At 32.6% G+C, this 27,114-nt stretch overlaps 2 protein-coding genes across 2 annotated transcripts in view; one reads left to right on the top strand and one right to left on the bottom strand.

Annotated features, from left to right (window-relative positions):
* The window catches only part of Marf1 (meiosis regulator and mRNA stability factor 1-like protein), a 32,539-nt gene extending 9,755 nt beyond the window's left edge, over positions 1-22,784 (bottom strand). The window contains exons 1-8 of the mRNA XM_089698115.1: positions 22,389-22,784; positions 22,061-22,218; positions 21,677-21,820; positions 21,338-21,498; positions 20,823-20,940; positions 20,449-20,636; positions 1,697-1,847; positions 993-1,137 (exon numbers count right to left, since the gene is read on the bottom strand). Of these exons, the coding sequence (XP_089554241.1) occupies positions 993-1,137; positions 1,697-1,847; positions 20,449-20,636; positions 20,823-20,940; positions 21,338-21,498; positions 21,677-21,820; positions 22,061-22,218; positions 22,389-22,542 (1,219 nt within the window). The 5' untranslated portion in view covers positions 22,543-22,784. The remainder of the gene's footprint in view (positions 1-992; positions 1,138-1,696; positions 1,848-20,448; positions 20,637-20,822; positions 20,941-21,337; positions 21,499-21,676; positions 21,821-22,060; positions 22,219-22,388) is intronic.
* Positions 22,785-23,566: 782 nt separating this feature from the next.
* On the top strand, positions 23,567-27,083 carry Rpn5 (regulatory particle non-ATPase 5). The gene is made up of 9 exons (XM_089698113.1): positions 23,567-23,725; positions 23,827-23,900; positions 23,996-24,112; positions 24,263-24,375; positions 24,533-24,911; positions 25,328-25,551; positions 25,855-26,011; positions 26,353-26,516; positions 26,845-27,083. The coding sequence occupies exons 2-9, from the start codon at positions 23,841-23,843 to the stop codon at positions 26,981-26,983; spliced, it is 1,353 nt and encodes a 450-aa protein (XP_089554239.1). The 5' UTR covers positions 23,567-23,725; positions 23,827-23,840; the 3' UTR covers positions 26,984-27,083.
* The last annotated feature ends 31 nt before the right edge of the window (positions 27,084-27,114 follow it).

The following is a 27,114-nucleotide window of genomic DNA, read 5'->3' as shown; positions in this document are numbered from 1 at the left end:
AGAAATCTAAATAACAAGACACTAGAAGTCGTAAGCGTGCGTGACCTTGTCGCCACTCAGGTGATTTGCACATCACCAGTGCATTCGTCACTGTTCAGTTGCTCTGGAGACGTATGAGTGTATACATGGTGTGTTTCAGCAATTCCCATTGCGGAAATTCTTCCACAAGTTGTAATTATACTTATAAAGGAATAATATTTCATCGGAAAATATATTTTTTTAGAAATAATGCCGTTTTTCCTTAAAATTATAGAATATTTACAAGTATTACGAGTGTCACCATAGTAATCGAAATAACAATGAATGACACAGTCGACCATTCTTATTATCACGTTTGTTCGTATTGGAGCAAAAAGTCTCATATACTTAGGGATGTTATTCTAAAATAAACCGTAAATTCGTGCGTTAGGATACATATTCAAAAGCTTAATTTAATAGATAGTTAGTTTTCACTAAAATCAAGCTGTCCAATAAAAGGCATAGTTTACTTGTGTGTACTGTTTAGCTTTCGGTTTGAATGTGTTGATTTTGGCGACAGCGGTTTTCATACGAATTATGACATTATAGCCCTTTTATGTGTCTTGTTATTTAGATTTCTATGGTGATAACATAATGCAGTGGTAGCGGTCGAAATGAGACGTTATCACGTTAAAATTATTAATTGAAACACATGTTAAAACTACATTGTTGTAATCTGTGAATCGTGAATCGTCTTAATTTCAAAAAAGTGACACAAAAAATTAGAGCATGTGAAATCTATGTTCCAAAACCCATGATATTGCTTTTTATTTCGAATTTCTGAAATATACTTAATATAATTAAGACAGCATGATGATGATGACTTACAGCATATTGCTATGGTTTATGTCATATAATAATAAAGATAAATTGTTCGAAAATAAACTAGCTTTCACTCTGAAGACAGACTTTCACTATTAACAAGGATAAAGTCACATTCACCACGTATCACGAATCTAAACTATAAAGCTTACCGTGCGTGCCCCTAATCTTCCTCGGCTTGGGAGCGGGCGGCGGGCAGAAGTCGAGCGGCGGCGGAGTCGGCGCCGGCAGCTGCTGCAGCGCCAGCGCCCACTCACTTGCCGCTGTGCGCTCTGCGTCCATGCTCACTTGCGTCACCTGTTGGGGAGGATACGAAATGGATTTAAAAATGTGGAAACACGACAAATAAATTCTAGCTCCAAGTATTTTAAGTCAATACTTTCAAAACAAACATAGATAGTTATTAAAAAAAATATATTGTTACTAGCTTTCCACCCGCGGCATCGCCCGCGCAGAAGAAAGAAAAACCCGCATAGTTCCGTGGGATTTCCGGGATAAAACCTATCCTATGTTCTTTCTCGGGTATCAAAATATATCTACCAAATTTGACGCAAATTGGTTCAGTAGTTAAGGCGTGATTGAGTAACAGACAGACAGAGTTACTTTCACATTTATAATATTAGTATGGATAACTATTTTTAATCATAAACCTTGGTTTCTAACCTTGTGACATTTTATGATTAAAATAAATAGTATTTTTAAAAATCGAAATGGCTTCTTTAAAAATGAAACAATGAATATTATTTATATTTCATTTAAGTTCAAAGTTTACAAACAATTCCTAAATCTTAAAAAATAAAATAAAAAGAAATACAAGTTAAATAAAGTCTTATAAACAAACACGCAAACTACACACCTGCACGGGTGTGAATTGCGTGCGCGCGGGCTGCTGCGGCGCGGTGCTGTACCCCTCGTCGCTCGAGTACGCCGGCTGCAGCGCGCTGCGCACGTACCGCGTGCCGATCTTACGCCCGAACACATCCTCGCCGTCCATGCGCTTTAGTGCTCTGTAAACGTATGATTATATAGAAGGCAATCTACCACAGTTGCATTATAAAGACGAAGAATAAATACTTTAAAACATTAAAAATAAATACTTATTTTCTATCATCATATAATATGTATAATAGCAAATGTTTGTAAGAATGTATAGATGGACGCAGAAACAGCTGATCGGAATGGTATGAAATTTTATACTATAAATATTATATGTTTAGTAAGAAACTTATACAGTATTATTTATTTTTGATCTGGACAAAATATAGGCTTCTTTTTATCCGAGTACGTTGTTTCAGCCAGTCTTCTATATTGTATGTACATGAATGAAACCCGTGATTTTAATAATTACATTTGCCCACTTGGTTCAGGCCATTTATTGTAAAAAAAACTTACAAACTAAACGACTGAAATATTACCGAGCAGAGCCAGGGCGAAAAGCTACAAATTAATAAATTGAAACAACTGAACTTCACGATTTAGTGAAATAGCTCTGGCAGAAAGCTACAATAATTGATTTTAACTTCATTTATATCATGGGCCTTTTCCCGGAAGGAGGCCGGATAAAAACAAAACAGCTAGACGCATCAATAAAACATTGTTCTGAAGTTTGGAAAATAACAAGCCTTACAAAAAGGAAAGTAAGAAATTAACTTTTTGAAGTTTAAATAACCGGTAGATGAAAATAGAAAGAGTAATTGTATTTTTTGAATTGAAATAGGTAGTTATTTAATTTTGCGATGGCAACAAGCAATTTGTCTGTTCTATCAAAGTAATAAATCAGAAGTAATAGCCTAATAAACAATTGAATAAAGCGGACCAATAGAATACGTAGTAGTCGTTCAATCAAATAGCAGATTCAACCAGATGACTGCGACATATATTATAAATATGGAAAAGCAAATCTTTTTGTCGTATATTCACCAATGTCACTGAATAATTTAAAACTAACCGACTGTTATACACAGACGTGAAGAATAACGGTTACAGTGGGATTGACATAGGTAGTTAAATTATACAATATGCTAAGATGTTTTTACTAAAAATAAACGTGGTGGTATATGTACATTGTACATATACATGCTCTAGTTGCAACAAAAGGAAGTGACCACCGGTTCTTACACCCGGTAGTGACAACCGCGATAATAATACTTTTAACAAATAATACGGAACTGTATTATTAACATGAAGCTTTCCGTTCAAGTTCATTTAACATGTATGTCTCTTATTAAAAATCAATATGTACGAGGTTGATTCGCATCGATATCAAACATAGCCTATAGGACTGTATTAAAAACTATTATAACACTAATACATTGAGATTTATTTGTCTATCAAAATTATTCAAAGAAATAACTAAATCTTTGAAACAGCGAGTAGCAGGTTGTTTCTTAATTAAAATAAAATATAAAAGTAATTTACGCAACGTGGACTTTCGCTGACCGTTATCAGCTGATGACTCATCAATGAACCATATGACTGTCAAACCACAATATGGTTACATTAACAATTAAAATAAATATATTTTTATGTAAATAAATGTTATATGCAATAAAACAGATAAAGATGTTATAACTGTTCAAATAAATTTGAAGTATTCGTAAAAATATACCTACTGATATGTGCTGTTTATAAATTTATCACAAAACATATGTTTTAACATTATGAAGATAAGATTGGTTATTTGAAAACAAAGAAAATCAAATAAGAATAAAGTCGAAACAATTCGCGTCGCCATTATCCATACCGTTTCCGATCTAAATAATTCGCAATACTCACCCGCTTAGCAGCATTTTGATTATAAACTACACTTCTTAACATTAATTGCTTTCTAAGCTACAATAATAAATATTAATTATATTATATTTTAAAATAAAATATATATTAAAACTAAAACGATCTGTTCTTGCTTGTGCCCGGTATTGCAATGGCCGTTTCAAATGGCCACTGAATGAGCAACTATTAAATAAAGCATAGAGGGTAAACCGAAAAACTTTTGTAACGGAATATAAAGTGACACACACAATAGAGCGATTTTTAAAACCGTCGATAGATTTTGAGCTCAACAATTCATTTAAGGCAGAAATTAGTTTACATTAAATATTCAGGGAGTTTAAATTTAGCTTATGAAAAAAACAAAGATATTTGTTTATCTTAAAATTTTATTCTATGCATATTCATGTATGCAAAGCATAACAAAAGTTGATTACTCGTAAGCATATTCGTAAGTTTCAAGACTCGTCATTAAAAAGAAGTGCGTACTCGAATAAAGCGGATGTATTTCATTAATTTATCCTAAAAGTTTTATTTTATTTATTCTAGAAGTTTATTATTATATTGAATGTATAATTTTATTATTGCCATATAAATTATTTGCATTGAAATTATACTATTATGGTCACGCCATTATATCACATAATATTTTTAGCTACCCTACATATTCTATTTTTAACCATCTTTTGCAATCAGCTGGCGGAAATACGTCATTCCCAAATATTTATATAGATTATACTGCAACTGATATCTTACTAAGAATATCACTAAAGGATAAAGTACAAAAGAATAAATTTAAATAGCTTATATTATTGGTATTTAAGTACGCTCTTTAAATACGAAATAAAATTTTAAGATAAAGTTATGATAGTTATGTAAAAATAGCACAATGTGTTCTAATTTAACTTCTAATCTATGTTTGTCCCAAATTCATACAGATCTGATTTAAGCTGTTTTGTCATAAAAGTATCAAACATACAATCATCCATACAATTTTACAAACTTCGCGTTTATAATATGAATAGAAAATAAATTTTCAAATTAAGGTGATTGCAACGATCTGTTCCCAGCCAATATCCCGCTAGATGGCGCTGAATTCTACATTTCTAGTTTATTTGAGTTTTTGCGTAATTGGAATAGTCATCAAACCTAGGAATAGTCATGGCGGTTACTGAATATTATATTTTATTGAAATATGTTATATCATTGCCTTAAAATCCACCCAATTCGGTAAAATTATGCGTTTTAACATCTGTCATTGCATACAGGGTCGTTTACACACACAGACGTATACAAAAATGATAAAGATTTAACTCTAGATGGCGTGAATGTAAAGCGCGTCACACACGGTGAAGATACTACCTATAATATTTTATCTAATCTAGTAATATTTTATATTACAGTATCTTAAGGTATCCGGTATCAGCGTTCTGACCATCATTTTTCTTTTTTCGCTGTAGAACCGCCATCCTGTTACAAATGACCCACAAAGGAGAATGACCACGGGTGGTATCGGTAAAATTTTAGTTGTGCCACGTATTCGTTATATTGTTAATTCCTATTTGTATTTATAATGATCATATGTATCAATATTAAGTCTTAATTAAACCGGATAAATTGAAATAATAGTAAAAGTAAAAGTTTTTCTTTTGAAACATGTATGAACTTTCGCATTAGTAGGAAGTAGGATTGTTATAAAAATAAAAGTTATATTTGTTGGCGTAAACTATTTTATTGTAATTTTGGGAAATAAATAATGTCAAAATTGATTACCTACAATAAAACGCAGTTTTATTTTATTACCTACATTACACTATTGTTTTTTTTTTATCAAAACATGTATTTGAAGTAGCAAATATGATATTATGCTGATCCAAGCATTTTCACTCAAAACTAATATCACTAATGATTTGTAAAAGTAAATTATTTCAAAATACATTTCATAACCAACAAGTAAGGGCGCGTTCCCACCGGGTCGTGACGACAGATAATCGTGTAGTTTTAAGTGTCGTGGCTTATATGTTTAAATGGAGGTGTTCACATTTAGAACGACACAATTTACTGTCGTCTACAACAGTTTTTGCAGTGACGACACTTTGTCGTGACAGTGGGAACGGCAAGCACGACAGTCGTAAAACGATAAAAAAATCGTGGACGGCAACTCTATGTAGACGAACACGTGTTTTCCCTTCCCTCTCGCACCCGCGCGCCCCTCGTGTCTGTACTCGGTTTGCTTTTCCCAACCCAAGCGAACGCAGAGGCGACTAGATTTGTAGCTTGCTGATGATGCGAGCGATCTGAGCGATCCAATGGGAACAGCTAGATACGACAGTCACTAAACGATAAAAAATGTTGACGACAAACAATCGTTATAATGGGAACAGGTAGAGACTACAGTCGTCGAACGATAAATTAGTCGTTACGACATAGTGGGAACGCGCCCTAAGAATAATTATTCATACAACAACAAATCAAAAACACTATTTACTATGGAAAAAAAACCAGGAAGGTGAAAAACATATTTACGATTTCGATGCACTCGACTTTTAGTAAAATAATAGGTAAAAATATTATTATGGTTTTGATCACAGACATATCTGTGGTTTTGATTTTAGCTACTAGTATCAGAAAGCTGCGTGTTCAATGCACGTCGGGGTCCCACAACTGTGGAGGAAGGAAGGTAGAATACCTCCATCGAATAAGTGAAGTTTCTCGACATACTCGATTTGCCGGCCGGCCTCAATGAAGATTGTCCGAAAGTTGTATATGTGCTCTGTAACGAAAAAATTTCGCTAGCGCGATTCAGAGTGAGGTGTCGTACAATATACCTAATGAAGTTTTTCATCTTTTTATTTTACTGCAAATACAAAATAAAAATTAAACAATGGTAATGTAAATTCTAAACAAACTACTACCAAAATACAATTAGAACAAAAATCATTTGACTTGTTTATTTCACCCAGAGGCCAGAGGCGGCTCGTGACAAAATTGTATAGGTGTTCACTTGAAATAAAACAACGAAAATACAATAGCGTTCGGGATGATTTATTACAAAAAAATGAGCACCACATTTTATAAATGTCTATAACACTAAAAATTACAAAGTACAGGCTATTTCAAAACGAATTCAATGACTAGGTATCAATAATTAGTAAATCACCGAATTTGCATTCGCGAGCGTAGGTATCCATAGTGTTTGTCACTGACGGTCACTGACCTCTATAACTTATAGTTATAGAGGTCAGTGGTGTTTGTTGTGTAAACATGTATGTATTTGAGTAGTTAGTAGCATATTATATTCTGAATTTCTGATCCATGCCTATTCACTCAAAACTAATAACACTAATGATTTGTAACAGTAAATTATTTCAATAGGTAGGTATTTGAACATTTCCCAACAAGACGTAAGAATAATTATTCGTAGGTATACAAGATACAATAACAAATCTAATACACTATTTATTATTTTATTATTTACTAGCGGTCCGCCCCGGCTTCGCCCGTGGTACATGTTTACGTTTTCTCTCCATAAGAAGCTAGAGAGCTAGCGCAAAGCTACCTGTATGTATTTGACCAGACCTGGATTTTTGTGTGTTGATTCCCCTATACCTACTATACATGAGATGAGGAGTCACTAAGCCCAGAGTGGTGGACGGGGCGCGCGCTTAGGTAAGACAGGTGGAAATTTTTGGCGAACTTTGAAACCATTTGACCACGTCTGCCATTTTGATATTTGAAAATAGATTATTATTACTATCGGAAAATAACAATGGCAGACCATTATCACGCGGATAACATTCTGGCAGACACTTATGAAAGTGCTGAAAAAAATACAATTTTGAAAGTATTTGACCAGATCTGCCATTCATATATTTTATTTATTAGGGTCTTAAAAACTTATTTTCGAAACGGCAGACATTTTCATTGCGTACAGACTTCAGCAGACAACAAAACTTTACAGACTTCAGCAGTCAACAAGACTTAGCTTCTACATGGTCAGATGTATATATGTATTACGTTCCCTGACCTTACATCAATGATTTACTTTATTAATGTTTTTATGGTCATTTACATTTAATTTTGAAAACTATGGAATAAAATTTATAAATTTGATGATACAAAACTAAATATACATTTGTAAAGAATCTCAAATATAAAGTTGTGTTGCAAATAACAAATCATCATTTAAATATTTAGTTTATTTCTTTATTTAAGAAACAATTAACAATTACAAAACAACATAAAAAAAACACGCATGCATTTATTGAAATGTTCATTCATCATCACTATCGTATGGCGTTGTGTGACTCGTCTTCATAATCCATTGAATCGGATTCTGTAAAAGTAAAACGTAAATTATATAATAAAAGAAATGAGTCATTATAAACTTACCTAGTAAGGCAATGCCTTTGATGTCGCACGATGCCGCCGCGCCGCCAGTGTAGGTACTTCTGCTGCTACATGAAAATATGCTAGGGTTGCAACAAATGGGAAATAAAACAATTGTGATTATTACTATTATGATGTAATCATTTATTCATATTATGTACATTCAAAACAATTGCTATTATTAAATCTGATGTAATTATTTTTTCATAAATATATAATTATTATTAATTACATAATATATTGCACTGTGAAATATTTACGTATCACTTTATTTTTGATGTTCTTAATTGTCTTTTATAAAATTTAAGTGACGCATTCGCATTGGGATCAACAATCCGATAAGAAAAGAATGGAGACAACATATACATAGCTTTGATTTCAATTCTACAGATACAAAATATACAATCTATCTAAAATGATACAACGGATGTTTCCTGCGTTTTCTCGTCAAAATACCGAAACAACGTAATTATTGTATAGTAGTTGGGCGTGAAAGTAAAAAAACAAATGAAAAGTGTTTTCCATATGATTATTTATTAAATTTACGCGATTAAGAATAATTTCAACGATACAATTTAGTAACCGAGAATTCAGAGGATTAAAGAAAATACCTGCCTGATCATTTTATCAAACTCTAAAAGAATTATGGTTATTTCGCATCACTCGGTTTATTAGTTTGGTAATAATTATTAAAGGTAGTTACAACCCTAGCCATTGAGTCGAACGGTAGGCAACACAATATCGACTTTGTGCGGGTACATATGGTACATTTCTTCTTGCTGTGAAGCGTAATTATTATTATTAAGATTTTTTAGGCTATTTTGAATCAGCTGTTCTAATTTAATTCTAGAAATTTATTAAAACGTGATTTTCTTAAAAGTATATTATGAGTTTATAAATACCTCAACCAATAGTTATTGTGTCCTATCCTCATTTCTTTATATCTTGGTAGTTAACTAAAGTGTTAAATTTACATAACCTCAACAACAACATTTACACTGCCACTGCACTAAAACTAAACTAACTAGCTCTCTAGCTATAAGAACCATCCTCGTACTTCAAGGGATATAATAAAAAAAGAATTATCGAAATCGGTTCAGCCGTTCTCGAGTTATGCGCTTACCAACACATTTTGCGATTCATTTTTATATATAAGACTAGCGGTCCGCCCCGGCTTCGCCCGTGGTACATGTTTACGTTTTCTCTACATAAGAACCATCCTCGTACTTCAAGGAATATAATAAAAAAAGAATTATCGAAATCGGTTCAGCCGTTCTCGAGTTATGCGCTTACCAACACATTTTGCGATTCATTTATATATATATGTTAAAGCGTGGTTGTATTACGTAATTAAATACTGATATAATACTTTAAGACATCTTGACTCGACCAAAGTCGGTACAAGAATGACTCGCAACTGCAAACGACCGTTATTTATAGGACGATCAAAAGAACTATTCGAGTGGCGTGACTGTGTGAGTCAGCGCAGGTGTTTGTGTTGTTTTGATCGTTATTTTGAATATAACTTGTAATATTATTATTATTTGATAATTAAATGATTATTAATACTTTTATCCATTTGATTATTATTAAAATAATTAATTAAGTTCATCAATTGATTTACTTTTAAAATATAATTTTATCTTTAATTTAAACGCGCTAACACGGCCATTCTGAAAAAAAGCTCGTGCTCTGAGCGGTAATTCAAAACTCAAAATATCAATGATATAATTAATTTCAGCTGGTGACATTCAGACTTGTTTTAAGTACATAATATTCAAATTATTCGTTTCTTTGTCCAGTTGTCAGACTAAACCACTGTCTGGATCCATACTGACAAGTGACAATCAGGTTATTATTTCCCGCCCAGTTGTAAGACTAAGTCACAGAAAACCCGTACAGACAAGTGGCATTCGATTCTATTATTATCTGCCCAGTTGCCAGCCTAAGTCACAGAAGACCCGAACAGACAAGTGGCATCCGATTATATTATTTGCCCAGTTGTAAGACTAAGTCACAGAAGACCCGTACAGACAAGTGGCAATCGATTGTATTATTATATGCCCAGTTGTCAGACTAAGTCACAGAAAACCCGTACAGACAAGTGGCATTCGATTGTATTATTATCTGCCCAGTTGTCAGACTAAGTCACAGAAGACCCGTACAGACAAGTGGCAGTCGATTATCATAATTAGTTTCCATTACCGCTAACACGGTCATCTAAATTTGGCTTTGGTAGGTACTTCTTACACGTACATAGGACACAATAGTAGTCTAGCAATTGCTTGTACTTTTCGCTTCATAGCAATCATTGTCGAGTATTATTGTGATTTACATAGAATTCGATAGCTCAACGGGTTTTTCCAGCTGCGAACAGCGGCTTCTGTATCTCATCTGTATCTCAACTCTCAAGCGATAACCATAAGTCCTGGAACATAATTAAAAGTTAAAACATAAGTTATATCCGGCTTGGCCATAGTAAAACAATAACACAATAACGTCCTCGTACGTTCATTTGAAATGAGTACGGTAATTTTTATCGTGATGTCAAAACACAATGTATTATAACACAATATAACCGCTCGGCCAAACTGACCTTATAGAACACCATCACATCCACATGATGAACTCAAACTCAAATATTGATTTATTCAACTGGACTTCGCTTAGAAGCATTTTTCAATCGTCAAAATACAGAAAAATAATAATTTACCACAATAGCTTACACTGGGCGCCATCGAAGGCACCACATTGGATCCAAATTCCATGGGATCAAAAACTTATTATTTGCGACATAAGCACGTCGTTCGCTTACCACAATTAAGGCTCAAATGTCCTGGACAACCGCCCGGATTGCACATCACATTATAATATTGATGAACTACATTACCGTTACAATATTCCACACCACAAACATTTACTTCACACAACGCACAATAAAACAGACATTGTGCAAGTTCCTTCATCGGTCATCCTTGTTTACTTGAAGTCAATTCAATTCAATTTTTTCGAAGGTTGAAGTCCACAGTGGTATACTGTCATGATGGTGACAGTGACAGTTGCACACTGTCACGTAGTATGATGGAAGAATTTGTGCCAGCCTGTCAGGATTCCGAGTAAGGGCTGGTTCATCTTCTACTTCTGATGTTAAAGCGTGGTTGTATTACGTAATTAAATACTGATATAATACTTTAAGACATCTTGACTCGACCAAAGTCGGTACAAGAATGACTCGCAACTGCAAACGACCGTTATTTATAGGACGATCAAAAGAACTATTCGAGTGGCGTGACTGTGTGAGTCAGCGCAGGTGTTTGTGTTGTTTTGATCGTTATTTTGAATATAACTTGTAATATTATTATTATTTGATAATTAAATGATTATTAATACTTTTATCCATTTGATTATTATTAAAATAATTAATTAAGTTCATCAATTGATTTACTTTTAAAATATAATTTTATCTTTAATTTAAACGCGCTAACATATATATACTAGCGGTCCACCCCGGCTTCGCCCGTGGTACATAATATTTACGTTTTCTCTACATAAAAACCATCCTCGTACTTCAAGGAATAAAATAAAAAAAGAATGATCGAAATCGGTTCAGCCGTTCTCGAGTTATGCGCTTACCAACACATTTTGCGATTCATTTTTATATATGTATAAGATAAGATTATGTGAAAATAACCAGGAAGGTGAAAAACATATTTACGAAAACATAGTAACATAATACCTATGGCTGTCGCTACAATAATTATATTTCAATTTTATCTTTTTATACCTAGTAGAACTGGCCGACGAATAAAAAAAATCGTATTAGAATAAATACAATAAATTACGGAACAAAAAAAGGATTGTAACATGATTGTAACTGAATTGAAATTGAATTGAAAAATTGAATTGAAATGTTTGTTTCTGGGCGCACCGTTTTCGACGACGCGACGCGCGACGTAAGCGTATAGGTATAGGTACCTACTTTGCTAAAACAAACTAATAAAATTGTGTGTCTGTCTGAAAATTCGGAAAAGCATATTTTGCAAGTTTGTAATTACTTTGATAGTTTACCGATTTATAATAATTGTAATTGTAATTGTATAATATATAATTTGCAATGTGGTGAAATTTCATAAAAATCACGGGCCAATTTTTTGTTTTGAATCCCACCGAAAATATAATTGCGTTATTAGAATAATTAATTACTATACCTACCCACGATCAATTATTACAATATAGTCTCAAATGCATACTAGAGAAATATTGCAATTTGATTCAATTAAAATGCATAGCATACAAAAATAAATTCACAACACAAGAAATTCCGCGCGCAAATCATAGCGCGTGTCAATGAAATCAAGAATGTTTTATATCAAGCCGACGCGGACGACGACGCGACGCCGAACAAAAGTACCTACGACGGACGACCACGCTTCGAGTTGCCAAACAACATGAGTAATAACATAGACTAATTACTCAAGAAGACTTACAATCGCCATAGTAAAAAACGTAACTCGTTTCTCAGTTCCCAATTTTGTCGATAGATGTCACTCACAGTAGCATTTGGCATTTTTATAAGCTTTTTTATACGTTTAAGAACTAGATGTCGCCTTAGAGCATTAAGTCGGTTTAATGAAGCTAAGAGATGTCGCTACAAAAAAAATCAATGTGCCAAATAGTATCTTGACGTAAAATATAATACGCAAAAAACGTAAACTATAACGTAAAATATAATACGCAAAAAAATATTTTTATTTAAATGTTATTTTTTGCTCTGAATCGCGCAAGCGAAATGTTTTCGCTACAGAGCATATATACAACTTTCCGCCATCAATAATCGGGGCCTTTACGGCCGGCCGGTCGAGTAGACTAGTCTCTCCCTTTTTCGATTGAGGAAATCCACCTCCCTACCTCCTTGCATTTTATGCGATCATTGTGCTGGGAAAATCGTATTTCAGCGACAGCGACGTTTGTATGACGTCGTACAATTTTTATAAGATGATCGTAGAACTGAATATATTATTATCTTTAACTAGCGGTCCGCCCCGGCTTCGCCCGTGGTACATATTTACGTTTTCTCTACATAAAAACCATCCTCGTACTTCAAGGAATATAATAAAAAAAGAATTATCGAAATCGGTTCAGCCGTTCTCGAGTTATGCGCTTACCAACACATTTTGCGATTCATTTTTATATATATAAGAAGAAGATATAAAATTATGTTTTAAAAATTACCTTGAATTTTATTTTTTATTTTTTTTTTATTTAATTAATTTAATTTATTTCTTTCCGACTGTTTCTCGGAATAACATACATTTACTAAGAATTGCATAAAATGCCGGGTTTAATAATATATTGCCGGTATCATAATATTATGTATGATAATAATTCTTAAAAAAGTATTTTATACATTTCTTAAAAAGCTTCGATATTGTATACAATTCATATTCAAATTGTTGTAAAATAGTCACACTTTTTTAAGTTGGTTGAATACACTAAAATACTTATAAGGATCGTACCTACAGTAATTAGTCTATGGTACCTACTAATAAAAGTAACAAAATGAATTTTTAAAGTTATCTTCTGGAATCAATTTCAATAAAAATATAAAAAAAATAATACTATCAAGTATGAAGATGATCTATTAAATGGATTGCCCTATGTTTACGTGATCTTTTGTTTCGCGAAGGACTGAAAATTTCTCTTAACCTCTTATTGGATTCCGTATTTAGGCATTTGATATTCGTATTGGAGTTTAGGTATACGATAAATTTAATTTAAAATTAAAGATATATTAATTGTTAAATGAATGAGCACAACTTTATTATAATTATTTATGGGAGTTCACTGCACCAGCGCTCCTTAGGATGGACCGCCTATTTTTGTCACTTCGTTCATCGCTGTTCGAGAGTGACTTCGTGACCACCATGGACTTAGATCATTAAGTAATCGATAACACTCGCAGGTGTTTCCCCTTTTGTCGAGGTATAAGATTATTCGAATCGAAAAATCTTATGCTTTCATAAAAACTACTTGCGTAATCGATTACAAACACTCTGCGTTTTCCTAGGCTAAAACATCGAAAGGACGTCTGCGAGTGCTCCGCTAAAAATGCCGTTTTGCACTGTCAAGCCTTGCAGAAGCAATTCAAACATGTCGAATATTAAAAAAGATGGAATAACCTTTCATTTGTGTATATTTTTTTAACGTACATTTCTAATTAAATGCAATTTCTAATAATCGTCGATGTATTTGATGCGTCGTCATGGAAATAAAATATACAAATTTAATCTTTATGAACTAAGAGATAAAGTTGAATTTAAAACGCGATAATGAACCGCATTCCTTACGAGTCTATCTTTTAGCCCCTTGACCACCGAGCGGCCCGATCGGACCACGGCCCACGACACAATAGATTTTCTATTGTGTCTGTGATTCCGGGGGCTGAGGCATTAAAGAAATACAAATTTAATCTTTATGATCTAAGTTATAAAGTTGAATTTAGAACGCGATATTGAACCGCACTCCCCACGAGACAACTTGGAATGAAATACAAATTTAATCTTTATGAACTTAGGGATAGAGTTGAATTTAAAAACTCGTCGCTTAAAAGGTCATCAATTTTTACGACTTTCGTGACACAAATTATTTTTGTGAATGTGTGATTGTGTTTCAATAGTGTGAGTTACCTTCCCCGCACCAAAATCAGCAGAAAGTTTAGTTAGAACATTTGCCAGCGTACTCCATCCATTACTTAATGATCTAAGACCATGGACCACGTTGCTATGAACTGTTTTTGTCAAAGAATTACTCGAACAATCAGAACATAAATTTCAACGTAAGATGTATAGGTGCCCGTAGCTGTATTGATGAGTCTCGTACTTAAAAACCGATAGATGCTGGTTCAAATCATTGCCGTACATCTTTTTTTTTCTTTTCCCGTATTTTATGGTCATATAAATAATACTTTTTACAAGGGAATAATTAAGAAGAAAAATGTCTATATCTTATAGACATTTTTTTAACAGAAAATAAAGAATTTAAATATGTAATATATATTACTAGCGGTCCGCCCCGGCTTCGCCCGTGGTACATATTTACGTTTTCTCTACATAAAAACCATCCTCGTACTTCAAGGAATATAATAAAAAAAGAATTATCGAAATCGGTCCACCCGTTCTCGAGTTATGCGCTTACCAACACATTTTGCGATTCATTTTTATATATAAGACTAGCAGTCCGCCCCGGCTTCGCCCGTGGTACATATTTACGTTTTCTCTACATAAGAACCATCCTCGAACTTCAAGGAATATTATAAAAAAAGAATTAACGAAATCGGTTAATCCGTTCTCAAGTTATGCGCTTACCAACACATTTTGGGATTCATTTTTATATTATAACTAGCGACCCGCCCCGGCTTCGCACGGGTGCAATGCTGATACTAAATACACTACAGAAAAATTGTGAACGTTGTATAGGTATAAAAATATAGCGGCCCGCTCCGGCCTCCGGCATCGCACGGGTATAAAATACATAGCCGGGCGGCCGCAAACGCTACGTCCTGCAATTTTTAAATCTGTAATATCTTCGAAAATATTCACTTAAATCATACGGTGTAAAGGGCCATATAGATCTATATTAAATGAACAATGTATCCATGGTATTTAATTGGTTAAGGATTAATGCTGTATTGGTTAAAATCGCTTCGAAAATTAGCCATTATTTGTCGTAAAAAGTAAATGACAAAAAAAAGTTATTGTGGGTTATCCATAAGAGATAGACATATACCATCGCGGACTTTTCTGTAGACCTTTTCAATGTGTATAATACTTAGTACATTATTTTGATAAAACTCGTAGGGTTCAGCCTGCGTTTGCAATGTAAGCGGAATAAATGTAATTTTTTACGACATCACATTAGAAACCTCAAAAATAACAGTACTTCTCCACTACTTAATGGATCTTATTATACATATAAACCTTCCTCTTGAATCACTCTATCTATTAAAAAAAACCGCATCAAAATCCGTTGCGTAGTTTCAAAGATTTAAGCGTACAAAGGGACATAGGGACATAGGGACATAGGGACAGGGAAAGCGACTTTGTTTTATACTATGTAGTGAAGATATACACTACTCTGATCACTATGTCGAATGTTTGTAGTGGGTGTCGAAATCTTATTAAAGGTACTCTCTTCCTTAAGATGCTCCACAATCCTATATAAGTTACTCTATGATGCTCCACCACCGCGTTGCTATGAACTGTATTTATCAAAGAAATACTCGAACAATTAGAGCATAAAGGAGAATGACCACGGGTGGTATCGGTAAAATTTTAGTTGTGCCACGTATTCGTGATATTGTTAATTCCTATTTGTATTTATAATGATCATATGTATCAATATTAAGTCTTAATTATACCGGATAAATTGAAATAATAGTAAAAGTTATTCTTTTGAAACATGTATGACCACGTATGGAATCGGTAAAATACTAGTTGTGTCACGTGTTCGTGATATTGTTAATTCCTATTTGTATTTATAATGATCATATTTATCACTATTAAGTCGTAATTATACCGAATAAATAGAAATAAAAGTAAAAGTTTCTGTTTTGACACATATATCTATCTCTCTTGCAAGCGTCCTGCGTCATATGTCATAGTTGAATGAATGTGTTCGACGCATTGTTCGACGTTATTTATTTTGAATTATAATGTTTATTACGATTTACTTTTCACATTTGTCTTGTAAATTAAAATATTACCTATGTAATAAATGTAAAACTTAACGTTCATCGTTAGTATAAACTCGATAAAGTATTTTTTTGAAGCGTTGAATAAAACTATTGTTTTATTTTTATTGTCGTGAACTGCGGCTTATTTACATAAAAACTTTAATCGTTTCTAAAAGTACTAACATCATCGCTGTACATCCACATTTTTTTTTCTTTTCCCGTATTTTATGGTCATATAAATAATACTGTTTACAAGGGAATACTTAAGAAGAAAAAAGATATAGACATTTTTTTAACAGAAAATAAAGAATATATATAATATAATTATATTATATACACTACTCTGATCACTATGTCGAATGTTTGTAGTGGGTGTCGAAATCGTAATAGAGGTACTCACTTCCTTAGATGCTCCCTAAAAACTAAAATAATAATTCAAAAACACCGGAGTTTTTAAAACAACGCCCTCTAGATGTAATAATTGAAAATCGATAGTTTGCTGTTTCCTTAGTTCTAAAATTGGTCACTAGGTGGCGCTTTTAAAACTGCAAATTAAATAATAAGCTCAAATGAGAGCGCCATCTAGCAATAAGCTGAAATTACGGGGTACGATCTCTAGTATGACAATCATCAGTCCTCTTTAGATTCTATTAGTCCATGGTAATAAATTGTTTACAAAAAAAACAAGTTTTCCATTTTTCTGTATGAGTAGACAGAACTTCAAAACGCCACCTGCTACGGTTTATATTATGAACGATTGTTATAAAAATAAAAGTTATATTTGTTGGTGTAAACTATTTTATTGATCAATAATTTTGGAATTTAAAATTGTCAACATTGATTACAATAAAACGCAGTTTTATTTTATTACACTATTGTTTTTTTTATCAAAACATGTATTTGAAGTACCATATAATATTATGCTGATCCAAGCATTTTCACTCAAAACTTATATCACTAATGATTTGTAAAAGTAAATTATTTCAATATACATTTCATAACCAACATGTAAGAATAATAATTATTATTCCTACCTACAACAACAAACCTAAAACACTATTTACTATGGGAAAATAACCAGGAAGGTGAAAAACATATTATTATTTACGATTTCGACGCACTCGACTTTTAGTAAAATATAGTAGGGAAACATAATATTATGGTTTTGATTTTTGCTACTAGTATAAGAAAACTGCGTGTTCAAACTACTTGTTTGTCTGTCTGAAAATTCGGAAGTACTTTGGTAGTTTACCGATTTATAATAATATTGTATATATCGTTGTTTAAAAAATATTCAAACACAATAAAATATGATATATGTACTGATTTATCACTGGTTTCAGTGATGAACTGATGAGTCAATTATAGCCACTATACTTTCGTCATACGTGTGTATGATTGATGTGATTTGCAACGTGGTGATATTTCAGAAAAATCACGGGTCAAATTGTCCCACCGAAAATATAACTGCGTTATAAGAATAACTATACCTACGATAAATTATACCTACATAATACAATATAGTCTCAAATGCATACTAGTGAAATATTTTATTTGAATCAATAAAATAAAAAAATAAATAAAAAATAATAATAATACAAAAATAAATTCACAACACAAGAAAATCCGCGCGCAAATCATAGCGCGTGACAATGAAATCAAGAACTTTCGAGCCGACGCGGACGACGAAGGAGCCTAACAAAAGTACCTACAATCATAGGCGGCTCGTGACAAAATTGTATGGCCGTGTTCACTTGAAATAAAACAACGAAAATAGGTACCTACAATAGCGTTAGCAGTACAAAAAAAATGAGCACCACATTATAAATGTCTATTTATACACTAAAAATTATAGAGTATTTCAAAACGAATTCAATTATTATTTAGCAATAATTAGAAAATCCCCGAATTTGCATTCGTGATCGTATTCATATTGTTTGTCTACACTAATATTATAAAGAGGAAAACTTTGTTTGTTTGTTTGATTGTAATGAATAGGCTCATAAACTACTGGACATTTTACCAATGTTTGCAAGTTTGTGATTACTTTGATAGTTTACCGATTTATAATAATTGTATACTTATATCATTGTTTAAAAATATTCAAACACAATATGATATAGGTACTGATTTATCACTGGTTTCAGTGATGAACTGATGAGTCAATGTTAGCCACAATACTAATCACTTTCGTCATACATGTGTATGAACTATGATTGATGTGATTTGCAATGTGGTGAAATTTCATAAAAATCACGGGCCAATTTTTTGTTTTGAATCCCACCGAAAATACATATATTACTAATTGCGTTATTAGAATAATTAATTACTATACCCACGATCAATTATTACAATTTACAATATAGTCTCAAATGCATACTAGAGAAACATTGCAATTTGAATCAATTAAAATGCATAGCATACAAAAATAAATTCACAACACAAGAAATTCCGCGCGCAAATCATAGCGCGTGTCAATGAAATCAAGAATGTAATTTTATATCAAGCCGACGAGCGACGACGCCGAACTAAAGTACCTACAGTACCATTTACCTTCAGTGTACAATACAGTTTACAGACCTACGACGGACGAACAATAATGAGTAATAAATAAAAAAAAACATAGTTTCTAAGGTCATTAGTTTTATTTTATTTTATTGTTATTTTCTTTGAACGATTGGAAATGAAATTACTCAATTTTTACACAGAACTTTGATTTATTAGAATTATGCTCATTATGCATAAGATAACGAACGCGAATGCACGACATCTAGCGCGTCAATGTCTAAACATCGCCTTTCGTTTAGACATTGACGCGCTAGATCTGTAATAAGTATATAGTCTATGCGCTAGATGTCGTGCTTTATGTCGTGTTTCGCTTGGCAAAAGTCACGCACACTACTGTAGAAGTGTCAAATTTTTCCGGTATTTTACTGTTGTTTTTCTAAGTAAATATTGTAAATTATTGATTAAAAAGGTCGAACGCGCACACATTTCATTATAGAGAAGTGATAAAATGATTAGTTTTAAAGAAATAGTGTCTGTGTTAAGTGTTTAGAGGTAATCAAAAATGTATGGAGGGACGGTCGGAACATCAACCTTAATGAAAATGCAAAAGATAAAGTGCAAACAGTTGCTTTATTTTAGAACTATTGTTACTTTTCCATTCATTTAAGTTGTAACTTGGATATGAATTTCTAATGAGATTCGATTGTAATGAACTTGAAGGAGGTATGTTCTATTTTTATTAGTCATTATGGAGATTAAAGTCATTAAAAAAAACAAATATAATTGTGATAAAAAATATAACTGAACCAAAGTAATTAATATTATAACTATGTTGAGATAATAACCTAACAAACATCACAAAAGACTTATGATCCCCATATTCTTCATTTAAAATCTGCATCAATTCCTAAAAGACAAATGCAATTGTAGCCGATGCATGTCCTTAACAATTTTAACCTCATAATAAGACTGAAATGAAATGAATTTATTCGCAAGAAAAGTGGTAATACATTGGTGTTATGAGAGAACATGTTCTACACAATTCGCCAGTCTCAGCTGGCATGCGAATGGTTACATTAAGTTTGCTTGTTAAATTTTAATATAAATTATAAACATTTTATTAATGATGATGACAGAGATTCAAATCAAATTAAAATAAATTATTACATATTTGACTGTAATGTACACTTTGTATGAAAAAACATTCTTACCTAGAAGCATGATCAGGTGTTGGGAACTTCATCATGGCCGTAGACGCTGTTACTCTAAGAACCTTCCCTCCGCAATTATCGGCAAGTCTTCGTAACCTCCTGGATACTCTTTCCGGAGGCTGGTCCACCGGCAAATTCACGACCTCCATTTCACAAGTTGGCGGTTCATCATCTTCAGTTTGGCTTATCTAAGTTTTTTATTAATATGTGTCATTAGACAATACAATATAATCTATTTTTTAGGTTAATGATAAAATAAATAAATGTTAATTATTGTGTAATTATGGTAAAGTATATACTTAATGATTATTTAATTGTGAAAAATAATAAAATAGGAAATTAATAGAGAGCACATAAAAAGTAAAATAATATACCTTTGGATTCCTTGGGAGGTGGGCCGTCAAGTCATTATAACAATAGTGGGATGAGGCACAGGCAATTAATGCCGATGAAGTATTCTGTTTATGCACCAATATCACTTCCATATTTTTCCTAATGATCAGTACATATTGTCATTTAAATGATATACATGAGGAAAAATTACCATTGGTTTATTTTTCCCCTATACAACAGAAATAAAAACAATGACATACTTCCAAATAATTATTATTCCATGCATAGCAGATCACCTAATAAGTTTTGAAATCAGAACTAGAAGGATGATTATTATAAAGATGGAGTGCATTTAATTTGAACATGATAAAGTGAGTGAAAGCAATTTTGATTTTTTTTTACACCGAACATTTTCAAAATTTCCCAAATATTAACTATGTAACAAAGAATTTTTAAGATGTGATAATTGCATATATATACTGTATAATGATACGACGAGTTCATTATATGAGATGAATTGTTAAGCAATGAGTTTATAATTTTTAAGTTCACTAACCTGTGTCTAAAATCGCTCAGGTCTGCAGCAAAATTAATATCTCCCGATATTAAAAGCAAGGATGCTGGTGCAGGATGCAATTCTCCAAATCTTCTCATACATTGTCTTAGTTTTTCATCAGCTGCATTCTTTTGTGTTCCACACACATGTATTAAGCTTACCTGAATACATAATTAAAACTTGAATAAAGAACAATATAATAAATACTACATTTTTTGCCAGTACTAAATCATTAATTTGATAATTTATACATTAGTAATTGTATATTTACAAATAAAAAAACTAAATTACAAAGATATAAAAGCTAGAACATTATAGAATAAAATAATATTAACATACTTGAGAATCATTGAGTTCTTGAAGTCTATGAACTGATTCCTTGCGCACATCACAGACCACAACAAAGTCAGCTTCCCGTCGGCCGACAAGAAACTTGGCTCGAATTGCTGCTACTACATCTATTGCTGAACAGCCACGGGGAACCTACAAGGTTTACAATTATTTATAATAAAGAAATAATAAAAATGTTGTGTGGTTTTATTTGATACCTACTCGGCAGCCGCGATAAACGCGACATGCGCTACACAGACCAAAAAGTTTGAGACGATGTAATAAAAGTTTCACTTTAAAAATGGTTCAAACATTAAAGTGGAAAAAAAGAATGAGAACCAATAAATATGGTCTAAATATTTATATAGCTTTCTAAGTATGAAAAATGTGTACCTGACAATTTTCGATATCCCAAAATATTCCAACAGGTATATTATTTGTTGTTTTCTGTTTATGATGTCTGTACCGAGATCTCACTCTTGACCTTTCTACGGGCAAGATCCCATCTTCACGAACACTGCTTATCTCATCTGACGATTCATCTTCTATATCTAAGAGAACAATGACTATCATAATTCTTAAAAACAAAAAAAATATTGTACCTATCTATACAAAAGAGCAGGAAGCAGGAAGGTAATATTGTCTTAGTAAAAAGTATGTTAAGTCGCTAAAATAAAATTCTTTTATAATTTTTAAGCATATGTTCATTGCATAATGTTACCTGTAATCCATAATCGAGGTGGCAACGGTATTTTCATGCAAGGACTAGAAACATTACTGGCTAGACCTTGAGCTGAATGACTCCGATGGCCTGAAGTACTTTTCGACACCATTTCTGTATTATCTCGTACTAAACTCATTGTGCGTAGAAACATAATCGACCACGATTACAAAAAATAGATATTTTTATTCATTCAGGGATAAAATCACCATCAAAAGTAGGCTACCCTTGATATGAGACTTAACTTGCACACAACAAACATTAAACTAGTTAAGTACTTAAACCTATAGAAAATGCTTAAATCGTATGGATTTGCGTCTAATTTAAATCACAATTATTTACAAAATGTAAAAACAAATCAACACTTTGCTACGCCATTTCTACATTTGTGCCACAGACTACGACATAACGTAAATATAATGATTTATGCACAGATAAAATATAATATGTTTATATTCTTATCTACTATGCGTGCCAAATAAGAATAGGACTGTCAAGACGCCATATTGTTCAGTAATACGCGCTAACTTCATTACCAAAGCGTATGGTGTGCAAAAAAATCAATAAAGAAATTATATTCAGTTTAAATATTTAATGTACGCTTTGTTGGTATTTCTAATATATTTCACGCCAAATTTATTATGAATGAGTAGGATTTGAAAATAAAAGCACGTATATAAAAAAACATATATATAATTTCAGTTTTTATCAATCGGATAATATTTCCTCTACACCACTTAACACAGCGTCATCGTCGTCGTATTCTGAATCTTCATTGCTGTCGCTGTCACTGCTATCTCCGCATTAACTATGAAAATGTTAACTTTTTATGAATACTGTTTCCACACCTGTATCATTAATTTATCCATAATCCATCAGTGAAATTCAATAAATAGTATTTTTTAATGAATATAACGATTATACAACACACCTCCGTGCCCGTCGGAGTGGGGAGCGTGAGGTTTTTTCATTACGGAATTTCTGGATTCGGTCCCCACGCTCAATGCCCGCGATAGAAGCTATGCATTAGCTTAAAACCCTTCAAATTCATCTTTCTAAAGAACAGAATACCTAATATGCAACTTGTCCATTTTTTCGTCAAAAATATTAATGTGAATGGCATAATTTATTTTTATTTTAGTTCATTTTTATATTATCTTTGGTTGTCAGTGTAATGTCATCGATCATCGGTCTGTTGTCCTGTCATTAGCAGTGAGCTTGCATTTAGCCCAAAATATTAAAATTTGCAAATTGCAACTTTAAATAACTCTAAACTCTGTTATTACAAACATTCTTTCATTTAACTTAAATTTTTTTCTTTCTGCAAAGGTTGTCCAGTAAGTAGATTGTCGATTACTAATTATATCCAGTAATTCCTAATGGAAACAAATATGCATTTTCACTAACGTAGTACTGACTGAATTACTCTACATTTCAGTATAAACCTTCAACATGACTTCCAACGGTGATATTGAAAGCCTCGATGCTAGCGGCAAAATAATAAAAATGGAAGTAAGTTTATCATTACAAAATAATATATTGTCAGATATGTTTAAACTTACAATGACTCGTAAGTTACGGTGGAATAACTCTGTTTCTTTGTTCAGGTGGACTATAGTGCTACGTGTGATGAAAAGATACCTATCTGGAAATCATGGGCAGCTAGTGGCAAGGTTCAAGAAGCTATTGACCAACTCTTAGCTCTTGAAAAACAAACCAGAACGGTAATTCACTCTTCTTTCTTAAGTGATAAGATATAACAGTGTAGAGTTTTTTCTTGAATATATAATATTATATTGTATACTCCAAATAAAGAAGGTATCCGATATTTTCAATTGTTGAAATTTTCTCTTAATTCCAATCATATTTTACAGGGAGCTGATATGGCTTCAACAGCAAGGATCTTGGTCACTATAGTACAAATATGTTTTGAGGCTAAGAACTGGACAGCATTAAATGATCACATAATTTTGCTTTCAAAGAGAAGGTAAGAATATTGAGGGATAAATTTCAATGAAATAAAATTTCAGCTGGTATTATGGAAACAATTTGTGTTTATATTTTGTGTAAATTCAATAACCATTGCTTGAAAACATGAGAAGAATAATTCATACAGCATATTTTAAAAACTTCAATATTTTCAGGTCACAACTCAAGCAAGCTGTTGTAAAGATGGTCCAAGAGTGCTGTACCTATGTGGACAAAACACCAGACAAAGAAACGAAAATAAAACTCATTGAAACACTGAGAACAATAACTGAAGGGAAAATTTATGTGGAGGTAGAGAGAGCTCGTCTCACCCATATTTTGGCTAAAATTCGTGAAGAGGAAGACAATGTTGCAGAAGCAGCAAAGATAATACAAGAGCTGCAAGTGGAGACATATGGCTCTATGGACAAGAGAGAGAAGGTGGAACTTATCTTGGAACAAATGAGGCTCTGTCTAGCTATAAAAGATTATATCAGAACTCAAATTATTTCCAAGAAGATTAATACTAAATTCTTTGAAGAGGAGAATACACTGGTAAGAAATATGATATTTTTTGTTTTATTTATATCAATATTGTTATTTAACAGGTTATCTAATAATTAACTAACAGAAGCTCTGATGGGAAGTTGAAGCAGTAGTAAACAGCTGATTGTTTCAATTTTTCATTATTATAATAGTATGGTTCTTAAAATGGATGAACAAAAATATGTATATAATAAGCAATGGAAAAGTTAATCCAAAATCAAACTCAAACATTATTTATTCAATTAGACTTCTTTTAGAAGCACTTTCGAATCGTCATTACACAATTTTAACAATTACCACAATTCTGTTCTTTAATCCGTCAGTTCTCGGATCACAGACACAATAGAAAATCTATTGTGTCTCGGCCCGATCGGGCCGCTCGGTGGTCAATGGGTTAACAATATTAATAAATATATTAATTACAGGAGCTTAAAGAAAAGTTCTATCGGCTCATGATAGCTGTAGATCAGCACAATGGAGCGTACCTATCAGTATGTCGTCACTTCCGCGCTCTCGGCCAATCGGGTGGCTCCGAGGCGCTGATTGGTAGCGTCGTGTTCCTTGTATTAGCGCCGTATGATAATGAACAAGCTGACTTGACGCATAGAGTTAATGAGGATAAGGAGTTGGATAAATTACCTGAGTACAAGTAAGTTTGATTTAAAGTAAGTAAGTTAGTACTGTAGAATGTATATTTTGGTAGATAGAATGGGTATAAAATTATACAACCAAACAAAAAGGTTAATGGAAACTTGTAAAATCAGACTGGAGTCATATTTTTATGATGAAAAAAAAATGTTTGCTTCTTTCATCTTTTCTTGTAACAAAAATATTTCAAATCAATATGAATAATTTGTAAAAAGTAAATACATAATTAGTTAATGTATTATAAATTTTTTAATACTTTATATGTTTTATAACGAGCTATAACTGTGACTTTCTCCCTTTATAGACAACTCCTGGGTCTGTTCATCAACCCAGAGATAATCAGATGGAATATGCTTTGCTCCTCATATGAGAAAATGCTCAGAGCAACACCATACTTCAATCCATCTGATGAAAAAGGACAAGAACGCTGGAACGATCTTAAGAACAGGGTTGTAGAACATGTAAGTACTTATAAATTTTTTAGATTATAATATTTCTGTTTTTTTTTTGTTATTATCACACAAACAATTAGTAATTCTAAAAGATTATCCCCTTTATTGTTTCTATCTTACGATTTAACATTATACACATTTGAATACAGTAAAACTAGTTGCTAAAAAAAGGGTGAAATAATAAAACACATAATAAATACACAGTATTTTATTCCTTAAACATAAAATGTTTTGTTAATATGTGTACCTCATGTTGATCTATAACTGTGGATGAAATGGACTAATCTTAATTTATGTGGTCTATGCAAATTTTTAAAAGCCGACATTCAAATTTTATTCTCTTTCCCCAGAATATCCGCATAATGTCAATGTACTACACGCGTATAACGCTTCAACGTATGAGCGAACTGTTAGGCCTAAGTGTCACTGAGACGGAAGACGCGCTCAGCCAGCTTGTTGTAAGCAGTGTGGTGAAGGCCAAAATCGACCGTCCAGCTGGTGTAGTGCACTTTAGGTAAGCAAATAATTATGATATAGATTGAATACGAGAAAAAAAAACTCGTAGTGAAAAGGGGTTCTAACTCCTTATTCGGTTAATCCTAACCATTAACCAATAGCAAAACCGTCACACCAATTTATTTAAATCTAAATTCGCATAAAATTTCGACAGTTATTCATTAGATATTGTGTGACAAAATAACAAACATTGTGATATTCATTCAAATGGTTTAACTTAGTCGTTGCAAAAGTACAGCTTAATTATTTCTACATGCCACACTATGCATAAAAATTTCTTTTTCATCAGTGTAAAAGCACATTTAAACTGTCTTACTCCCTTTCAGACTGAACATGGACTCATCGGACCGTTTGAACGAATGGTCGCAGAACCTCAACACGTTGATGCAACTTGTTAACAAAACCACACACTTGATCAACAAAGAGGAATGCGTTCATAAACATCTGCTCGCTACTGCGGACTAAATGCATTTCGATCAGCAATGTGTTCATTATTTCTGAACGCCTCAAACTTACTTTTAAATGTATTTCTATAAGATTAGAGAATAAATATTTCATATAATAACGGCGTTTTATTATTTGGTTCATTTGGTACT

Source organism: Colias philodice, chromosome 8 (genome assembly GCF_061535455.1).
Source record: "Colias philodice isolate Cphi_HAF_F1 chromosome 8, ilColPhil1 Martin Lab GWU primary, whole genome shotgun sequence".
Classification (NCBI taxonomy): Eukaryota; Metazoa; Arthropoda; class Insecta; order Lepidoptera; family Pieridae; genus Colias; species Colias philodice.
This window is presented reverse-complemented; position numbering and strand designations above follow the sequence as displayed.